Source organism: Dryobates pubescens, chromosome 14, assembly GCF_014839835.1.
Source record: "Dryobates pubescens isolate bDryPub1 chromosome 14, bDryPub1.pri, whole genome shotgun sequence".
Taxonomy (NCBI): domain Eukaryota; kingdom Metazoa; phylum Chordata; class Aves; order Piciformes; family Picidae; genus Dryobates; species Dryobates pubescens.
Genome location: NC_071625.1, coordinates 10,469,805 through 10,488,824, shown reverse-complemented (window position 1 = coordinate 10,488,824; position 19,020 = coordinate 10,469,805). Strand labels below are relative to the sequence as shown.

Genomic DNA, 19,020 nt, shown 5'->3' with positions numbered 1-19,020 from the left:
GCGGCCGCTGAGAAAGATGTCGCCAGGCCCCGATCCACCGCGCTCCCAGCTCAGCTCACCCCACCACACCACACCGCCGCCAGTCCCCGGCGGCAGGAAACGGAGCCACGGCTCGAACGCGCAACACGCCGCCTGGCCCGCCCTCCCTCTCTTGCGAGCGCCGCCGGGAATCGTAGTACTGGAAAGCGTTGCGACAGTGCCGCAGCCTGAACTGTTCCCCTTGGCCTGGACTACCGCCCCCAGCATGCCGTACAGCTGCCAGTCGCCAGGGCGGCCCTTCCCGTGGTGCTCCGCAGCGGCTGCCGCGCGTCGCCCAAGGGACCGCCGAGTTGCCGCCTCTCCCCGAAGTTTTACCCGGCGTTGCGGCATGGCGGGCACCGCCCACTGCTCCCTGCAGGCCAAGCGCCTACTCTTGGACCCCAAGTTCGAGGGCTACAAGCTGTCCTTGGAGCCACTGGCCTGCTACCAGCTGGGGATCGATGCGGGTGAGGAGCGGGAGCGGATCCGCCGGGGCTCCGCTTCGGTCTGCGGCCCAGACGGCCCCTTGGGCGGCGGAGAGGGCGCCGGATCCGTCTGCGGTTTTTTTCTGTCATCTTGCGGTGCTCCGCGGCCTGGTTAGCGGCCGTCGGTGTAAGCGTGCCCTGAGCTGGGGAAAGCCCGTCCTGCCTCACCGGCAGGCCTGCGCGCCGATCCGGTGTGGGGAACGACGGGAGGAGATTCAGCATTTCGTCTCGTGTTTGCTCGTTAAAATTGGCTGTGGTATTGTCACTGGTCCCCCGTCCTCCTCGCATGTGTTTCTTGGTAGACCAAGGTCTCTCTCTGTTGTCACATCACAGCTTTACAACTACCCGCCCCTGTGAGTTTGAACTTGGTTCATAAATCGTTAAGAAAATATGTGTGGCAAGGCCGGCCGAAGTAGTGTGCACCTGAGCGGGATGTAGTACATGCAGTTTAGAGAAATGTGTCTGAAATCAGCATCTGCTTTCCAGCGCGTTTGCCAGCAGATTAAAAATATCAGGAACATGATGAAGAACTTGGTAGCTGGGTTATTAAATTAATATTACTTACTGAGCAAAGAGTGATTTTTATTTCCTGAGGATGGGAGTGAGTAAAAGTACAATAACTGGACAAAATACTTAGGAACACTGTCAGCATGACTAATTTCTGATTTTATTCACAACTGTGCAAAAATGTGACAGTAGAATCTGGTAGATTAATGTAGAATGGCTGTTGAATTTTTTGTTTGTTTTCTAGGAAGCTGTTTCAGATTTTATCTGCCTGTGTGACATCCCAGATTTCATGCAGTAAACCTATTTAGATTTAGAGTATACTTGGAACATGTAACAATGGACAATAACACCACATATGTTAATATAAAAAGAAAAACGATTAATGCAGGGATAGAAGGATCTTTGAATGCTGATACTAGAAAATCATGTCGTCTCTTCCACTAATACAAGTTATAGGAAATACTACGTTGCTTCCACCGGGTGGCATTGCAAAACAAAGTATGACATACAAGCATGGAACATTAGATGCCTTTAAGTAATATGTTCATATAATTATTTTCCAGTATTCTAAAGTTGTTTAGCCATATTCAATAAAACATCTCAAAATGAAGGGGGGTCCTCACCCTTTTCTCTCTACCTTTTTCCCCCCCCAGTTTCCTTTATAGTGTTTGATGGCAGACTTCACTATTCATTTAAACTAGAAATCCCTTGACAGTATTCCTTATTCAGAGGAGAATGAAAGGGTTTTTTTTCAGTGCAGAGTAATAACTTTAAGAAGATCATGAAGAATTATACTTTGCAATTATGCAAGGGATTAAGATCTCCTGTTCCCAACCTCTTATTTTTTCCAGATCTTTTGAGGACTACAGACTGAAAAAAAAAAAGAAGGACAGAGCATTTATTAATGTTTTTCCAGCTTTTGTACAGTCAACTAATCAGAAGTATATTGTTCCAAGAATTTTCTTGAAAGGTTATATATATGCTGTAAGAAGCATCTAGCTGGGACTGTTTTCACTACTTGTATGTGTTTTAGTTACAATTCTGACAGCAGAAACATGTTTAGGGGAGCAGGGAGGGAGAAGCAGAGAAAGGAAGTTTTAATAAAATAAGGCCATTTTAGGTGTTTGGTGTTAAAACTTTATATGCTTCTGCATATATATTCTGATTTCAGAAGACCAGTCAATACAGGAAACAGATGACATGTTCTTGATTTCACTGAAAATAATTATCCTGGCTTATATTTGAGGTTGTCCTTAATTGTCTACAGAATAGTCACATCGTCTCTTGTTGTGGTGGGAAAAATATCTCTGTGATAAAGCTTGATGTGCAAACAACTTTAAAACCCATTTTCACAACATATCCTTCTAATTTCTTTTACAGTGTAATTTACTGTAAAAAAAATCTAATCAGTTGAAGTAGAAATTGGAATGGGTGGCAGTCTTTCCAATTATGACAGGTGTATTTTCTTGACACTCTTTTGTTGATGCTCCAGCTTTTTTTTGAAAAGCCATGGCATGGGGAACAGTAATTTATGCTTTGCAGAGGTACAGTAAATCCCTCCTGTGTGGTGAGTATGAATAATCATTTGGACTGAGTGGAATTAATACTTTTGGTTTGCAAATATCAGCAATGATTAGGAGACTAATTGGTAATAATACTGTTATTTTGCAAGCATTCTGTATAGTATGACTGGGGTTTTTTATTAATCGGGTAGTATCAAATTGCATCGTTTCCTACAACCTCTTTTATAGCCAGTATCTCCAGTGGGGTCAGTTCTGAGCCATTTAGTGTCTCTCTGATTGATGGCATTGTGATAACTTTTGCAGTGGCAGTGATTGCACTGTAAAAGGAACTACTTTGCACTAGTTAATGTTCTGTGGAATAGAATAAACTACTGTTTCTTCAAGTTTTAAGTAGATACTGAAGAAAAGTATAAGGAATCTTAAATGAAGACTGCTTCACAGAGTTGTGAATGGTCCTTTGGAGGGTGCATGGAAGTGAAATACTGGAAATAATTTGGTTTTGAGCAGACAAGAAAGAGGAAGTTGAAAAAGTACCAAATTAAATAATTGTTGCTATGAGAAGGAGTAGTCCTGAGATGCTGACTATGGACTGAGGATGGAAGAATTACTTGAAATTCATGTACTTGAACTTTAACATTTGTTTATTTAGTAATAATTTAAAGTAGATGTTTTTATGTTGTTTGTTTATTGTTGTTTTGTTCCCCCCCCCCTCAGCTGTAGCAGAAGTGAAACTTCGTGATGATCAGTATACCCTCGACCACATGCGTGCTTTTGGCATGTATAATTATCTGCACCTTGATTCCTGGTACCAGGATAATGTCTACTATGTTGATCAGTTTGGAAGAGTTATGAATCTATCAGTGACTCTGGTAAGAATAAACATGGGAAGCATGGAAAATACACATTGCCATGTCCCATTTGACTGGAGAGTAGCAAATGTGATGCCCGTCTATAAGAAGAGCCAGAAGGAGGATTTGGGGAACTGCAGACCTGTCAGTAGGACCTTGATGCTGGGGAGGGTCATGGAGAAAACCAGGTGATCAGGCCCAGTCAGCATGGGGTCATGACTGGCAGGTCCTGCTTGACAAACTTGGATCTTTTACAAGATAGCAACAGACTTAGTGGGTGAGCAAAAGGCTGTATGTGTTGTTTACCTGGACTTTGTTAAAGCATTTGACACTATCTCCAACAGCATCCTCCTGGAGAAACTGGTTGCTCATTGCTTGGATGGGTTGATGCTTCACTGGCTAAAAAATGAGAACAATCAGCCATTGGAATGATCTCCCTAGGGAGGTGGTAGCATCCCCAGCATTGGACACTTTCAGAGTTCAGCTGAGTAGGGGCTGAGCCATCTTATTTAGACCATGCATTTGCCAGTAAAGGTTAGACCAAATGATCCTGAAGGTCCCCTCTGTCCTGGTATTCTGTGATTCTATGAGAAACTGTGGATGGCCAGGCCCAAAGAGCGGTGGTGAATGCCATTAAATCCATCTGGCAGCTGGTCACAAGTGGGCTCAGTATTGGGGCGAGTTGTCTTTAATGTCTTTATCAGTGATCTGGATGAGGGGATTGAGTGCACCTTCAATAAGTTTGCAGATGACACTTAGTTGAGTGCTTCAGGGTAGGAAGGCTCTGCAAAGGGACGTGGACAGGCTGGATCAATGGGCAAGGCCAATGGTATGAGATTCAACAGGCTGCTCAGTAGAGAAAGACCTTGAAGTGTTTGTGGGCTGCATATGAGCTATCTGTGTGCTCAGATGGCCAAGAAGGCCAGTATCCTGGCCTGTAGCAGCAGTAATGCTGATGAAGTGTCTGGAGAACTGGCACTTAGTCTGGAGAGAAGAAAACTGAGGGGAGATCTTCTTGCTCTCCACAACTACCTGAAAGGAGGTTGTAGTGAGGTGGGTGTTGGTCAGTTCTTTGTAGTAAAAAGTGAAGCAGCTCCCCACTGCCAACACAACACAGAAACCCAATACATTAATTTATTAGGAGGGTACTAAAGTGTGTACGTTTCTTTCTTAGCAAATAAATTAGGTAAAGGAATTTAATGTTCAAGAAATCAAAATAGTAAATATTCATCCCTAGGACTGGTGGGTCCACTGGAATCTTTTAGAAAATGGTACTTGTTTAATATTTTGCCATGATTTTCAGTTCCACTGGACTGTGAAATAAATAACTGCCATCTTGTGTTCTGATACACAGCACAGTGCTGCTTTGCAAAGGAAACATGTTTGCATGTGTATAGAAAGGAATGAGTATTCAGAAACATCAACAAGGTGTCTTATTACAAATGTGCTTGGCCATATATTAGTCAAATGTATATTGCAAATACTGTTTTCAGCCAAGTATAGCTTACAAATTAGCAGCAGCTACAAATGTCAGTAGTCCTTAAAACAGAATGGAACAGGGAAGTCATTCTGCCCCTGTACTCAGCACACCTTGAGTACTGTGTCCAGTTCTGGGCCCCTCAGTTTAGGAAAGTTGTTGACTTGCTGGAATATGTACAGGGAAGGGCACCAAAGCTGGGGAGGGGTTTGGAGCACGAGCCCTATGAGCAGAGGCTGAGGGAGCTGGGGTTGTTTAGCCTGGAGAAGAGGAGGCTCAGGGGAGACCTTACTGCTGTCTACAACTACCTGAAGGGAGGTTGCAGCCAGGTGGGGGTTGGTCTCTTCTCCTAGGCAACCAGCACCAGAACAAGAGGACACAGTCTCAAGCTGCACCAGGAGAGGTTTAGGCTGGATGTTAGGAAGAAGTTCTTCATAAAAAGAGTGATTGGCCATTGGAATGGGCTGCCCAGGGAGGTGGTGGAGTTGCCATCATTGGAGATGTTTAAGAGGAGACTGGATGGGGTGCTCAGTGCCATGGTTTAGTTGATTAAATGGTGTTGGATGATAAGTTGGACTTGATGATCTCAAAGATCTTTTCCAACCTTGTTTATTCTATTTGTTTACAGGACACTGCTCTACAAAAGCCAAGAGAAGTTTTCAGGCTACCTACCGACTTAACAGCTTATGATGATCGCCTTTGTTCCTCGATACACTTCCCATCTTCCACGTGGGTTACCCTTTCTGATGGTACAGGAAGACTCTACTTAATTAAATCAGGCAAGCGTGGAAACAGTGCATCCGAAAAGTGGGAGGTAAGTCTTGCTATAGCATGCTTAAAAATTGTACATCTACCAAATAATTCTTATTCTTGCTGTGCTATGTAGTTTCTAGAATTAAAATGTTCAGCTATAGCTACCAAGTGCTAAATGTCTCAAGCTGCAGGATGTGCAGCCCTTCCCTATGAAATTCTGTTATGTTTACAGTGGTGCTTATCAAAGCCTTGCACTATGATGGTAATACACTCTGTCTGCCCAGTCCTATCCAAACACTGGATGGACTTTTCCAAACTGCAGACACAAAAATTCAAAACCTTCTAACCCTAGCACTTCCTAAACATGAATATTGTACTTCTTTGTTAAAATTTTTGTCTTTCTTTCCCCTTCATGAAACTTTGTAGAGAAGGAAATTTGAATCTCTGTAAAGATAGTACCAAGTAAAGCAAACCCTCTCCCCTCATTCTTGTTTGTGCATGTCAAGACTTATAAAGATTTTTGGGATGCTGGGGTGTCTAAAGAAGCAGTGAGGGCCTTGGTGAAATGCTTGCATTTTTTTCTGAAGTGTGAGACTGTTTCCCCCACTTGAAAGACTGCATTTATGCATCCTGATCTGTTTGGCAGTTCTTGTATCTCTGCTTATTGTGGTAGTAAACAGCCATAATGCAGATGGGTTTGTGAATCTTTGTGCTTTGTTAAATGTTTTTATAATATAAACAATAATAACTGAAAGCATTTCAGAATTGTGGGTCGATAGCCAAGGAAGGAGGAACCAGAATTGTGTGATGTTCATGGATTCATGTTGTCAGAGAGGTTTGAGGGAAGCAAATTTTAACTGATTTGCCACTTGCTGAAGCCTTTCACTGTTTTCTCAGAAAGAGCAAGACTTCCAGATTCAACTGATTGACTCTTTACTACAATTTTGTCTTCTAGATTGTGTTTAATGAAGAACTAGGAAGTCCATTCATTATAGCACATAGTGTTTCATTTGTAAAATCTGATGTGCATTCAGTAGCTGTGCTGCTGCTTAGGGTAGAAAAAGATGAATCGGACACAAAAGGAAGTGGATTTCATGTTACCTTGGAATGGCTTACAATTGGAGAGATAAGCAAAGAGGGTAAGTGTTAGATTAACTTAAGGGCTGCATATTTAACAAACTCATTAGGAAGAAGACAGTTTATAGAAGACAGATTCCTTTTGAAACTATGATACTGTGATTTAACTGTTAGGATTGCTTGATATTTTAAGTGTAATGAGATTCTCATGTCATAGTTTCTCTTCTAGCAAAGCAGCACAGCTAATATTTTTTAATATTTTTATTTTATAGGTGATCACAGGTATGAAATCTTTAAAAGGAGAGTTTTACAAGGAAAATCAGTCCCTCATTATGCAGCAATAGAGCCCAGTGGGGATGGTCTAATGATTGTTTCTTACAAACCATTCAAATTTATGCATGATGAAGAAGACAAACCAGAAGAAAATGATGATGCAAAAACAACAAATGAAAAGAAAGGTAAGATTTGTCTGGCCGATTGGGATAGGCTGCTCTCTTTTGGCTTAGAAAATAGCTTGTCAGGTTAGCATCTGTTTGGGAACTGCAGCAATAAATGTCTTAATACCTATCTTCCAGATTTTTTTAGTTTTTTAAGGACAGGTTGTCTTTTTTTGGTTTGTTTTCAGCCTGGGAACTTGCATTGTGTAAAAACATACGAGAAGCTGTTTTAGATTGTAGACAAAGGGTTATGAATTTTTTAATGCTACAGTAAACATAGAGTTATCGTTAAGGCCCATATATAACTCTATAAGCATACTTGAGCATACACATGAATATAAACTGAATATAAAGGACACAAATGTTTCTTCATTTTATAACAAGAATATGTTTTATATAAATTGTTCAGAGTAGAAGCTAATTTTCACTCTTCCTCAAACCTCTATTCAGTGTCTCCCACCACTGCATACTGTGCAATCCAGCAGAGTATTTGTAATCTAGTTTGCATTTTTTTGCACATTTCCAATTACAGAGCCTGTCTATTACTGGCAGCAGACTGAAGATGATGTGACAATAACAGTTCACATTCCTCAAGACATCACTAAAGATGACATAAAAGTACGCTTTTCCCCTGATAACATTTGTGTTACACTGAGGGACCAGCCTCCTTTGATGGAAGGGAAACTCTATTCATCGGTGGACCATGAAAGCTGCACGTGGATAATTAGAGAGGACAAAAGGTGTTGTATATTCTAGATTTCCTATTGATGGGAATTAATTTCAAAGTATATACTGTAACTGACTTGGGACCTCTCCAGGAATGATCCTATTTAATGCTACACCCTCCTTACCGGAACTTGTCTCTGCTGCTGAAAATAGTTCATTGACTTTTGCAATGCTGTCTCACAAAGCTGTTTCTCTAGCCTGTTGTGAAAGTAATCCCTTCCTCTCACTGTTACTTGCTTACAAGCTACATGACTAGCTATTTTCTGCAACATAGAAGAGTCTTTCCAGAATAGTAAGTTCTTTTATTTCACAAAATAAAAGGCATTATATATAACTATACTGATAGCTGTACCTCTTAGCAGACCAGGAAATTAAGAGCTTCTTGTACTGAGCTGTGAAGAAGAGTTCTTTGCAACATTATGCATACTTTTGATGCTCAAAGTTAAATTCTTCACACTATTTTCATATGCTTTGCTTTAGTTGTTGGCAGCCAGTGTTAATGGCCTGTTCTAATGTGATCAGTTTCCTTTTCAAAACAATACATGGTGATACCAGCTGCTGGAGATTACCCCATGTATGTCTGTATGGTTACCTTGGGGTTTTTTATTCTCTCTGAGAGTAGTTTTGTCTGTTTGCCTCTAGTTGATCACAGTGGAAAAGTGAATAGGTAAACTGCTAAATGATTTTCATAAAAATAGTGCATCATATAGTTATGAAACTTTCTTGATAAATTTAGTAATACTTTGAAGTGCTAAAGAAAAACTTAAATTTTTACCAACTGTCCAGGGGAAAAATGAACAAACCAACCAACAAAAAAACCCCACAAACAAAACCAAAACAACCAACCAAGAAACACAGGTATTAAAACCTTAAACAGCTTCATAAGCAGTTCTTTTGTTAGTTGTCTGATTTTTATACTCTGCCTGGGCTGAGCCACTTCTTTCATGCCCCCCATGCTAGTCTGACTCAGGGTGATACTCACTCTTTCAGTGAACTCAACACCAGTTGATCCACTCAGCTGCTGATAGCTGTTTATCTAAAACAAAGGCCACACTTTGTGTTGCAATATGGTAAGCTTCTTCCCATTACTCCCTGAACTTTATGGGCACATTCTCTTTGCCCATCTTGACCAGTGATCTTCCATTGTAGAGGTTTGTTCAGTAAGTCACATTCCTCTCTCAGAGCTTTAGTCTGTCACAAGCTCTGTGACATGTAAGGCTGGTTGCAGACTGGGCACAACTTGTGTTGTTTTTTATGTAAATGCAGAACTATAGGCTAATTCCTCAGCCAAAGGAATTACTTAAACATTAGCTAAAGTATGGAGGAAAAAGATACAGGCTGTGATGGTGGAGGGAATTCAAGGAGATGAGTCAATGAGTTTCATTGCTCCTGATGGAATTTGTCATGGACCTTCCAGTAAGTGTAAGAAAAGCAGCAGGGTCTGTCAGTATGTAGTACATATTTGGACATTTACTGCTCTTGCTTTCTCCTAGGATAAAGTAATGAGCCACTATTTCTTGAAACAAGCAGGTTTGGTTAAATGGTTGCTTAAAGCGTAATTTCCATATGTGGTGTCATCATGTGAAATCATATCAGAAGAAAGGAATTGTTTCTGTGGAAATAGAGGTATTTCCTTTAAATAAAAATTAATTTTTCTCACTAGGGAAGATTTGCAAGTACTCTGTGATAAAGGACAGCTTTGTAGCAAAATACAAACTTGCTTATATCACTAAGCATATTTGTCTTTTATTCTACTCAAAGCCAAATCCACCATAGACCACCATACAAGCTACTGCAAAGAAAATTAACTGTTGCAGCCAAAGCTAATACATAAGTGTAACAGAAACACTTAACTGTTTACTAGATGTAAGGATCAATAAATCCTTTGTTTAAGGAAAGAAATCTGCCTTTAAGTTCCTAATGTATTAACAGCAACAGTATGCCTCCTGTTGGAGGCAATGCATTAGTTGTATCCATTTCCAAGGCATTTTGAAATGCCTTCTATTCTTTGATTGGGCTCCTACTTTTCTAATACCAATTATCAATGACCAATAGATTTTTACTTTGAAGCACTGTGGATTTCTGAAAATTGCAGAGATTACAGAGATTAATGCCAGGTAGCATTAATATTATATTATTACATATCATATAAATTTATATAATATTATATGGTATATATTATATTTATTATTATTAATGCCACTTACATTACAGTTACTTTTGCATTTCCATAAACTAAACCTACTAATGAAAAACTTGGAGTTCTTAGCTGCTACATTTTTGAGCTTTCTTTGATTCATAGGTACCAAGTACTTAACTCTGAGCAAACCTGTACTGTGTTAAAAGAGATTCCCAGTAATCATAGAAGTGTTCTTGCTAAGCATTTAGCAATAAAATGTGGTTGTGACGTACTTAACAGTTTCTTCTGAAGAGGAATTATCCCTTTGACCATGCCTATGTCTTGGAAATCCTGTTGTTGACCACAGGAATTTGAGTCAAATTTTAGTGCTGTAACTTGGTCTGGTTTACCTTCTGCTCCATTTTGGTTTTTTGACACTACCTCCCCCTTTTTGTGATAGATCTGTTACTGTTTTTACAGTGTAGTTATTCAACATATAGCATCACAGTATTACCAAGGTTGGAAGAGACCTCAAAGATCATCGAGTCCAACCCGTCACCACAGACCTCATGACTAGACCATGGCACCAAGTGCCATGTCCAATCCCCTCTTAAACACCTCCAGGGACAGTGACTCCACCACCTCCCTGGGCAGCCCATTCCAATGACGAACGAGTCTCTCAGTGAAGAACTTTCTCCTCACCTCAAGCCTAAACTTCCCCTAGCACAGCTTGAGATTGTGTCCTCTTGTTCTGGTGCTGGTTGCTAGAGAGAAGAGACCAACTCCTTCCTGGCTACAACAACCTGTCGAGTAGTTGTAGACAGCAATGAGGTCACCCCTGAGCCTCCTCTTCTCCAGGCTAAACAACCCCAGCTCCCTCAGCCACTCCTCATAGGGCTTGTGCTCAAGGCCTCTCACCAGCCTTGTTGCCCTTCTCTGGACACGTTCAGGTGTCTCGATGTCCTTCCTAAACTGAGGGGCCCAGAACTGGACACGGTACTCAAGGTATGGCCTAACCAATGCAGAGTACAGGGGCACAATGACTTCCCTGCTCCTGCTGGCCACACTATTCCTAATGCAGGCCAGGATGCCATTGGCCTTCTTTGCCATAGGAAAATTGAACTTTTTTTTTTACCAGATAGAGCCTTAGAGCAGGGCAAATGGTTTTATTGATCCCCTTCACTTCCCAATATCTAATACCTGTTTTATGAGAATGTATAGACTGTAGTTTTCTGTCTCAGACTCCCAGTTCAAGAAGTTAGTTCTGTGTCTGTGAAACTTACTGATATGAAAACAAACCAGTAACTGAATCTGTTTGGATCTGTCCTTGGGTCTCCATTAGGCCTTTTTAGTTCACAGTTTCCAATTTAGTTTCTTCTGGGAGGTTTTGACATACTGAATACTGGTTCAGGTTTATAGCACTTAAGTCTGTGTAAGTGGGGAGAATACAGATGTCTTTCAATGGTAATGTTTCCAACCATAAAGTTATGGAAACCGTGGTCATTTAAGGAGGCATTTTACTGACATCATAAGACTGAGTTTCCCATAGGGGAAAGAAGTGGGGGGGGGGGAGGGAAGTCATTACAGTTTTGAGGCAGAACTTGTAAATACATACACATTCACTATCATTCCCCAAGTGTGGAAACTGGGGAGCAGATTGTTTATGCTGGAGATACTGTGTCTTACAATAGCTTTGCATATTGATTTGTATGTGATATGTGTGACAGCAGTTATTGTTGCCATTTTAATAGTTTAAAATGCAAAGTGAAAAAAAAGATGGAGATAACACTGAGTTCTGGTTGCTTGTACAAGCTTGAGGTCAATATTTTCCATTAATGACTTGTTTGGGCTTCTATTTATAGTACAGAGGCGTATGTACCTTGTGAAATTTGGTCATAATAAGAAGCTTAGCATAACATTTTCTGTAGGACCTTCCCAGTTAAATTGGTTTTCAATTTCTTTTGAGAGTCATAGAGTATAGTTTTAGGTAGCCCTGCAAGGAGCAGGGTGTAGACCCCATGATCCTTATAGGTCCTTTCCATCTTCAGATATTCTATGATTTTCCTTGGGTTTCCCTTATCAAAATTCTTGGCTTTTCCCTAAAAGGTTAACTGTAAAGATAGTTATCCTCCAAAAGAATGAAATAGTGACTAATACTTGTACATTATCAAATGTTTGTATATTATTGTTATATAACCAAATAGTTACTGCTGTGATGCAGTAATTAACTTTGAAGGCTCTCCTGTTCTGTCAAGTAAAAGACTGTCACTGTAGATCATCTAAGTGTCTGTAAAAAAACTGAGTATAATAAAGCTAATGGTCATTTTATCATTAAATCCTTGTGTTAGTCCTATGCTGTAATTAAATGAAATTGCTTTGCTGGTACATCAGATTGTGTCTCTGTTTTTTTAGTTAGGAATTCCTAATGGTTATAAGCTTGATTTAGGTTTTCTTAACAGGTTATAGAAATAGAATCGCTTCTGAAATAGGGTTTGAGATAATTATCTACCCTGGGTAACTGTTGTGTTTCTGAGGTCTACAAAATACAAACAGTTTGATCCTAGGTGTTATGTGAAGGGAGTGCATACTTAAGTAGCCTTTCCTAAGTACTACTTACATTTCAAATGAACATCTGTAGTAAAATGTGGGTTTCTTTACAGGTAATTTCCTATGGTATTTAAAATATTTTAATAAGACTGCTTCAGTGGACGCTGCATTTACATTGAAAACTAACCACACTGACATGGATCTATTTATCTTTGTTCTGAGGCTTTTAGGAATCACACATCCCACAGAATATTTTTCTGTTAGAAGAGTTTAATTTGTAAATTGAAAGTTAATAGTTTCTGTCACGTGATTTTTCATGATTAATTCAGTTTGAAGAGCAGAAGTGCTCAAATTTCCATTCAGAGCTTTTTTGATTAATCTGAGAAATGGATGCAGTGTTTTCATGTACTCCTTGTTGTCTTCTGTTTGCATTTTAGCTTGGAGATCTCTCTAATTAAGAAAAATGAGGGACCCCAGTGGCCAGAGCTAATACTTGGTGACACAAGAGGAGAGATCATTATTGACCCTTCCCAGTGCTCTAAAATATCTGAAAGCTTGATGCATCTTACTTCTGAAGTAATGGTGAGATTTAAACTTCCTGAGCATTTGCCTGTCTTTTCTTGAGACCCAAATTTTCACTTCTTTGACAGTTCATTTATTGTTCGGAGTCTTAACTCTACATTAATTTTTTAACTGAAACTGGACAAAATAATGGCACTGGAGTTGAGAATACACTTTGAACGGTAATATCATCATCATGGGGGGGCTGAAGTTAGCTTACACGATGGCTTCTGTGCCATCATTTACATTCACCATCTAAAAGTCATGTTTAAAAGGAAAAATTAGGAAAATATACCCATGACTCAAACTTTCTGTCATTGTTGTTATACAAGTAGTCTACTTAAACTAAAATGTCATTTTGAACTAGTATTTTCTTGATACTTCCCTTTTTGGTTTAATTAGAAAATGGCATCTCATCTAAAACTTCAGTATGACTCTGTATTAGTGTTGATTGGCATTTATTGTCCATGTTTTAGAGGCTTATATACTTTCCTTAAGCTGAAATGCATTTTGTTGTACTCCTGCTATCCTCCACAACAGAAATGTTTTTATTAATTTTGAATAAATACATAGTAGCTTGATCTTTTAAGTATGTAAAGATATGCAAATGATTCTTCCTACAATATTTACCTTTTTTGAATTAAAATGGGTTTTTATTTATATATAGATATATAAACTCAGATTTTTCAGTGTAGTTTGTTGTCTTTTTATTTCAGAATCCAAACCCTGAAAAGGAGAACCCCCCTTGTAATGCTCAAGAATTAGAAGAATGTGATGCTTTTCTTGAAGATAGTGCAAGCCTGTGCAGATTTGATGGTGATACCTTGAAAGTCACTCATGTAGTAAGTCCTGCAAAGTACTACAGAAATACTTGGGAACTTTTTTTTTATGATAGCCAAGTTGAATTCTATTATCAGAACAAAAATCTGTTCAAACTCTTAAAACAACATATACATTTCTTCCATAATATAAAATCAGAGTAGCAACAGAAATTACCTACCAGTATATATATTCTTCAGTGTCATTTTAATGTAAAACCAAGGCTCCTTTTGTTTTAAATAAATATATATATATATAAAAAATTCCACAAGTGAGCCATCTGTAAAAAGCAAAATTATGTCAGGATAGTTATAAGACAGGAGTCTTTTTCAGCAGCATTAAGTTGTTCTAGATTCCTTAGTTTGCATTTTTTCAGGAACTTTGCAGATAGCCTGGTAGAAAGTTGACTGGTTTTACTAAGGAGCTTTATCACTTTATGACATTTATTTGTCAATCACACTGGAAATAGCAGATTGTAAAGAAAATGTTTCTACAGGAGGCTTGATTTGGGTTGTGAGCAACCTTGGTCCATTGTCTAAAGCAGGAAACAATCTGTGACAGCATCACAGATGAGCTTGTCTTGGGATTTTTTTTTAGTTTTGTGGGTTTATTGTGCTTTTTTTCCAGATGTCTGTACTCAGCTTGTAGTAACCATTCATGTTGGACCTTATCAACTACCTTCTGTCACACAAAGTACACATAGGATAACCTGTTTTGTCCAGAAAATGTCATAGTTACAGGATGGCATTGTGAATCAGTTCATAATTTCCCATTTCCTCAGAAAAGCTCTAGAAGTCTTAAGCCTGTGTCTTGCAGACTTGGTTCTTTTTATGTATATATCCATATATATGTGTGTGTACACTTCTAAATGTATAGCCTGATCTAATGTGGGGTGGCCCTGCCCATGGCAGGGGGGTTGGAACTAGATGATCCTTGTGGTCCCTTCCAACCCTGACTGATGCTATGATACTATGATATATATTTATGTATGCCTGTTCTTGAATCTGCTCTGCCAAAGTAAACCAGGTTGATTTTAAAGGCTACCATACAGCACCAAGAAAATAGCTGTTTTGTGGATACAGTATGACAGGTAAAGTTTGTCCCACTTGTTGTGTAGTGAACATAATGTTTCCCTAAATATTGCAAGAAACATAATTGCATCTGCTTGAAATGTATTAGCTACCTGTAGTGTATTGAGTTGTGGATCAGAGGGGTGCAGCATAATGTATTCAAACATTTTGGCAACTAGCAAACATGAAGCTGTTGGTCATCTAACTTTGGCAGTATCTGTGACAGAATGTTTTGACTCGGTATTTTGTATTTCTTTGTTCTGTGTTCAGATTCATCTTGGAAGCAACCAGTATCTTTTTTCAGTTGTTGTGGATCCCAAAGAAATGCCATGCTTTTGCTTGAGGCATGATGTTGATGCTCTTCTCTGGCAGCCCCATGCTGACCAGCCAGAGAACATGTGGGAACATGTTGCAACTTTTAATGCTTTAGGTAGGAAATTGGTTTGTGTCCCTTTCCTCTGCCTGAGACTTTTCTACCTGAACACTCTTAGTACAGGATCTTTTGATAATTAATCTTACATTAGTTGAAAGTTTCTATCATTATGTTCATAGCAGCATGATAACTTGAGAACTACTTCAACATAAGAAATGAAATGTTTGTGCCTTGGGGAAGATAAGCCTTTAAAGACGGTACATAGGATACAGGCACGTTCCTGGACATTAAAAGGAGAGTTCCTTGGATAAATGATCTGCAGTTGAAAACTTAAACCCACAAATCACTACCTTAACACTCACACTGCAACAGCTGCAGTTCATATGACATGTCTAGGTGTATATATGCTTGTGGTAAGATGTTTTCATAAATGGCTTCTAGATTTTTCCTGCCTTGTTGTTCCAGCTTACAAGTCTGTAGAATTGTACGTAACCATTTCTTCTGTTGTATGAGCTAAGAGCAGCAAATGATGCTGGTCCATAGCAGGTACAAATGAAGCTAGAAGAAATACTTCTTGAGTGCATTTAACTATGGAGCCCTCTGCCACAAAACTCTGTGACAGGAAGAATCAATAAAGAGTGGAACTGTGCCAGCTCTGGCCCAGGAAGCCTCTAACTCTTCTGAAATTACAGATTGCCCAAAAAGTTAAAACCATGATTGTGAAAGATTGTCAAGAACAGTTATTGCTGTATTCTTGCAGTCAGATTTAAGAATTTGGTTTTGGCCATTTTTGGGAGCAGAATCCTAAAGCTCAGAATCAGAATGTACTTCAAAAACTATAAATGCAATAGTAAGAACTGCCATATCAGATCAAGGTGGTCTGTGTAGCCCAGTGTTGTACCTATCAAGTAAGAAACAGCTGAATTGATTTTCATTAACCTCAGTCTATTCCAGAATTTACTACTTCTGTGACAGCTGTAGTCTTCATGTTCTCTGAGCGTTCTCTAGAGCCATTCCTTCAGAAAATGCTGAGTGTGACAATTTGCCCTCCCCCAAAAACTTTTGTTTGACCACACCACTCAGTCTGGGCCCAAAATTCAAGGGAAGATATTAGATGTTTTGTAGAGCTCACACAGGTTACTGTACCACATAATTGGTTTTGTTCTGAGTTTTTGCAATTTCTGTGGATTTGTAATATGCATTCTTTTTATTAGCTCGTTATTTTAAATTAAGATCAAATCAAGCTGTAAGCATCCTAACAGATCCTCTAACAAAAGAGATTAATTTCACACTTTGTTCTGTTTGCTCATTTCAGATTGCATTATGCTGGGGAAAAAAAGTGGATGATAAGGATTAAGATTATTTTTTTTTTCAAATTACTATTAGTTTCAAGTTTTTGTACTGACTGTGTGGTACTGTTTTAAGAATGTTTCTAGAGCTTTGAAAATAACAGGAAAGAAATGATTATATCTTTGAGCTTTTCTGTACCTCAGGGGATAAAACCCAATATTGTTCCTCTGCTATCCTCTTATTTTGTACTACTATTTTCATAGGATCATAGAATCACAGGGATTGGAAGGGACCTCTAAAGGTCATCTAGTCCAACCTCCCTGCAGTGAGCAGGGGCATCCTCAACTATATCAGATCACGCAGAGCCTTGGTGAGCCTCACCTTGAATAGCTCCCAAAAAATTAAAACCTAACAAACAAAACCAAAAGCCACACACAGCCAGCACCAACAAACCATGATAAAGACAACCTCAAGGCATGAAAATAGGCAGTTAAAGTGTGACTGTACTGTTACAGGTTAGCTCTCTTCCTCTTCTCCCTCTCTGCTCCCAGTGGGACAGGGGAAACAAATGGGTTGAGCTCCTTGGACAGTTTGGGTCAGCTTTCCTGGTTGTATCCCCTCCCAACTTCTTATTACTGGGGGTTTACAGAGCTGGAAAAATAGTAAGCCATGACAGTGTGCAAGCATAGTACTTTTTTAAGCTTGCTTTTTCTCATAGCCAGATACATTGCTATTGGAACCACTGTGTTACTTATCCCTTCTGCTTCTTTTTGGGCTGTGTAGGTTATGTCCAAGCATCAAAGCAAGACAAGAAGTTCATGGCTTGTGCTCCAGATTACTCCTACGCTGCTCTTTGTGAGTGCTTGCGACGAATTTTCATCTACCGCCAGCCGACTCCTCTGTCCACGGTGCTGTACAACAGGAAGGAAGGAAGACAAGTGGGACAGGTTGCTAAGCAGCTAGTAACAACCCTGGAAACCAATGATCCTATCTTAGGCTTTCAAGCTACAAGTGAGAGATTATTTGTTCTCACAACAAAAACCTTGTTTTTAATAAAGGTGAACTCTGGAAATTAATTATTTAGTATATTCTGCTCTACTTTGTGTTAACAACTTGGTAAAGTCTTGACTAGGTAACTTATCTGAGATGTGCAATTTGCTGAAATTTTAAAAAGGAGATTTTATGGGGGAATCAAAATTTTTCATTAGAATTTGTCTGCAGGTGAGCAAGCTTTTCAGTTTTGCTGTCACTGAACCAAGTTTTTTCAGAGCTGTGGGAAAATGTCTTCTGCACTAAGCTTTCCCTGAGCAATTGTCAGAGGCTGCTACTGCATGAGTGAATAGATTGGTGCATCGTTTTTTCCAAGTGACTGGTTTTTGCCATAGCCCTGAGTTTGGAGTATTCACTTCTGTTTTTAAATGCCACAGTTTATCTATGAAATAAGTAAGCAGATAAGGAAAAATTAAAGCCTGCAGCTAAAATCATCTGATGTGCAAAGTAAAAAACGTGTGTGTCATAAAGGAAAAATATATCCCAAACCCAAATGCTATTGGCCAAAAAAGATTATTTAGTATTTCAATATTCAGTAGTAATGAGTAAAAAATGAATGGAATGGATGGAATATTATACAGGTGATTAATTCAAAGGGGTTAGTTTCATTGTGTATGCATATTCTATATGCGTATGGGTAGATCTGGAACCTACTCATACTTGCAGTGACATCTGTTCATGTTCTAAGAGCAACAAAATAGCTTTTCCTGAAGTAAAGTAAGGGTCAGTGATTACATATTAAATTAGTCAAGGTGTAGTTCTACTCTTGGTTGTGTCATTTTCTTTTGACATTGTGCTTCATCTCACAATTAGAAAATGGCCTACAGGAAAAGCACCTGTGTTGTGGACTGGTATGGGGAACTCAGAAGTGCTGCTTCTGCCTCAGATAACAGTGTAAATACTGTGTTATTAATTAACCAGTCTGTCTGTGATGCACTGTTATTAATTAACCATTCTGTCTGTGATGCACAAGTCCAAATGTGGCAATGTAAGAGTACACAGGCCATGGGGATGCTTCAGTTTTTCCTTTTCATCTGCCAGAGCAAAACAAAATACTGAAGACAGTCAAAACTGAGACAGTTTTTGTTGTTTTCATGTGCCTTTATTGTCAGCAAACCAGCCCATGAGAGCTCACTTTCAGCTCACTACTCATCCAAATAGCTTTATCTGCTCGGGGAGGTTTGCAGCTGTGGTGGGGGTACAAGAAAGCTGAGAGGAAAAGCAAAAAAGATCAATCAGAACCTAAGAAGCAGCACAAAAGAGATATTTTATATCTAGGATGTGATACTTCTAAGTATCATAGCTGTAGTAATAAAGCCTATGACTCCTCTTCCTGTAAC

General features: G+C 39.3%; 1 protein-coding gene across 1 annotated transcript; it reads left to right on the top strand.

Annotated features, from left to right (window-relative positions):
• Window positions 1-297: 297 nt before the first annotated feature.
• NUDCD1 (NudC domain containing 1) lies at window positions 298-18,359 on the top strand. Its single transcript, XM_054167375.1, has 11 exons — window positions 298-485; window positions 3,248-3,402; window positions 5,487-5,672; window positions 6,567-6,750; window positions 6,961-7,146; window positions 7,658-7,865; window positions 10,921-10,930; window positions 12,962-13,099; window positions 13,795-13,920; window positions 15,238-15,397; window positions 17,414-18,359. Exons 1-11 carry the CDS (start codon window positions 368-370, stop codon window positions 17,704-17,706), a joined length of 1,764 nt encoding a protein of 587 aa, XP_054023350.1. The 5' UTR covers window positions 298-367; the 3' UTR covers window positions 17,707-18,359.
• Window positions 18,360-19,020: the final 661 nt, after the last annotated feature.

Excerpts from the sequence above, each read along its gene's own strand:
- NUDCD1 (XM_054167375.1), top strand. The coding sequence starts at position 368 with ATGGCGGGCACCGCCCACTGCTCCCTGCAGGCCAAGCGCCTACTCTTG. Across the intron at positions 7,147-7,657 it reads AACAACAAATGAAAAGAAAG|AGCCTGTCTATTACTGGCAG; the intron begins GTAAGATTTGTC and ends TTCCAATTACAG. Across the intron at positions 15,398-17,413 it reads TGCAACTTTTAATGCTTTAG|GTTATGTCCAAGCATCAAAG; the intron begins GTAGGAAATTGG and ends TGGGCTGTGTAG.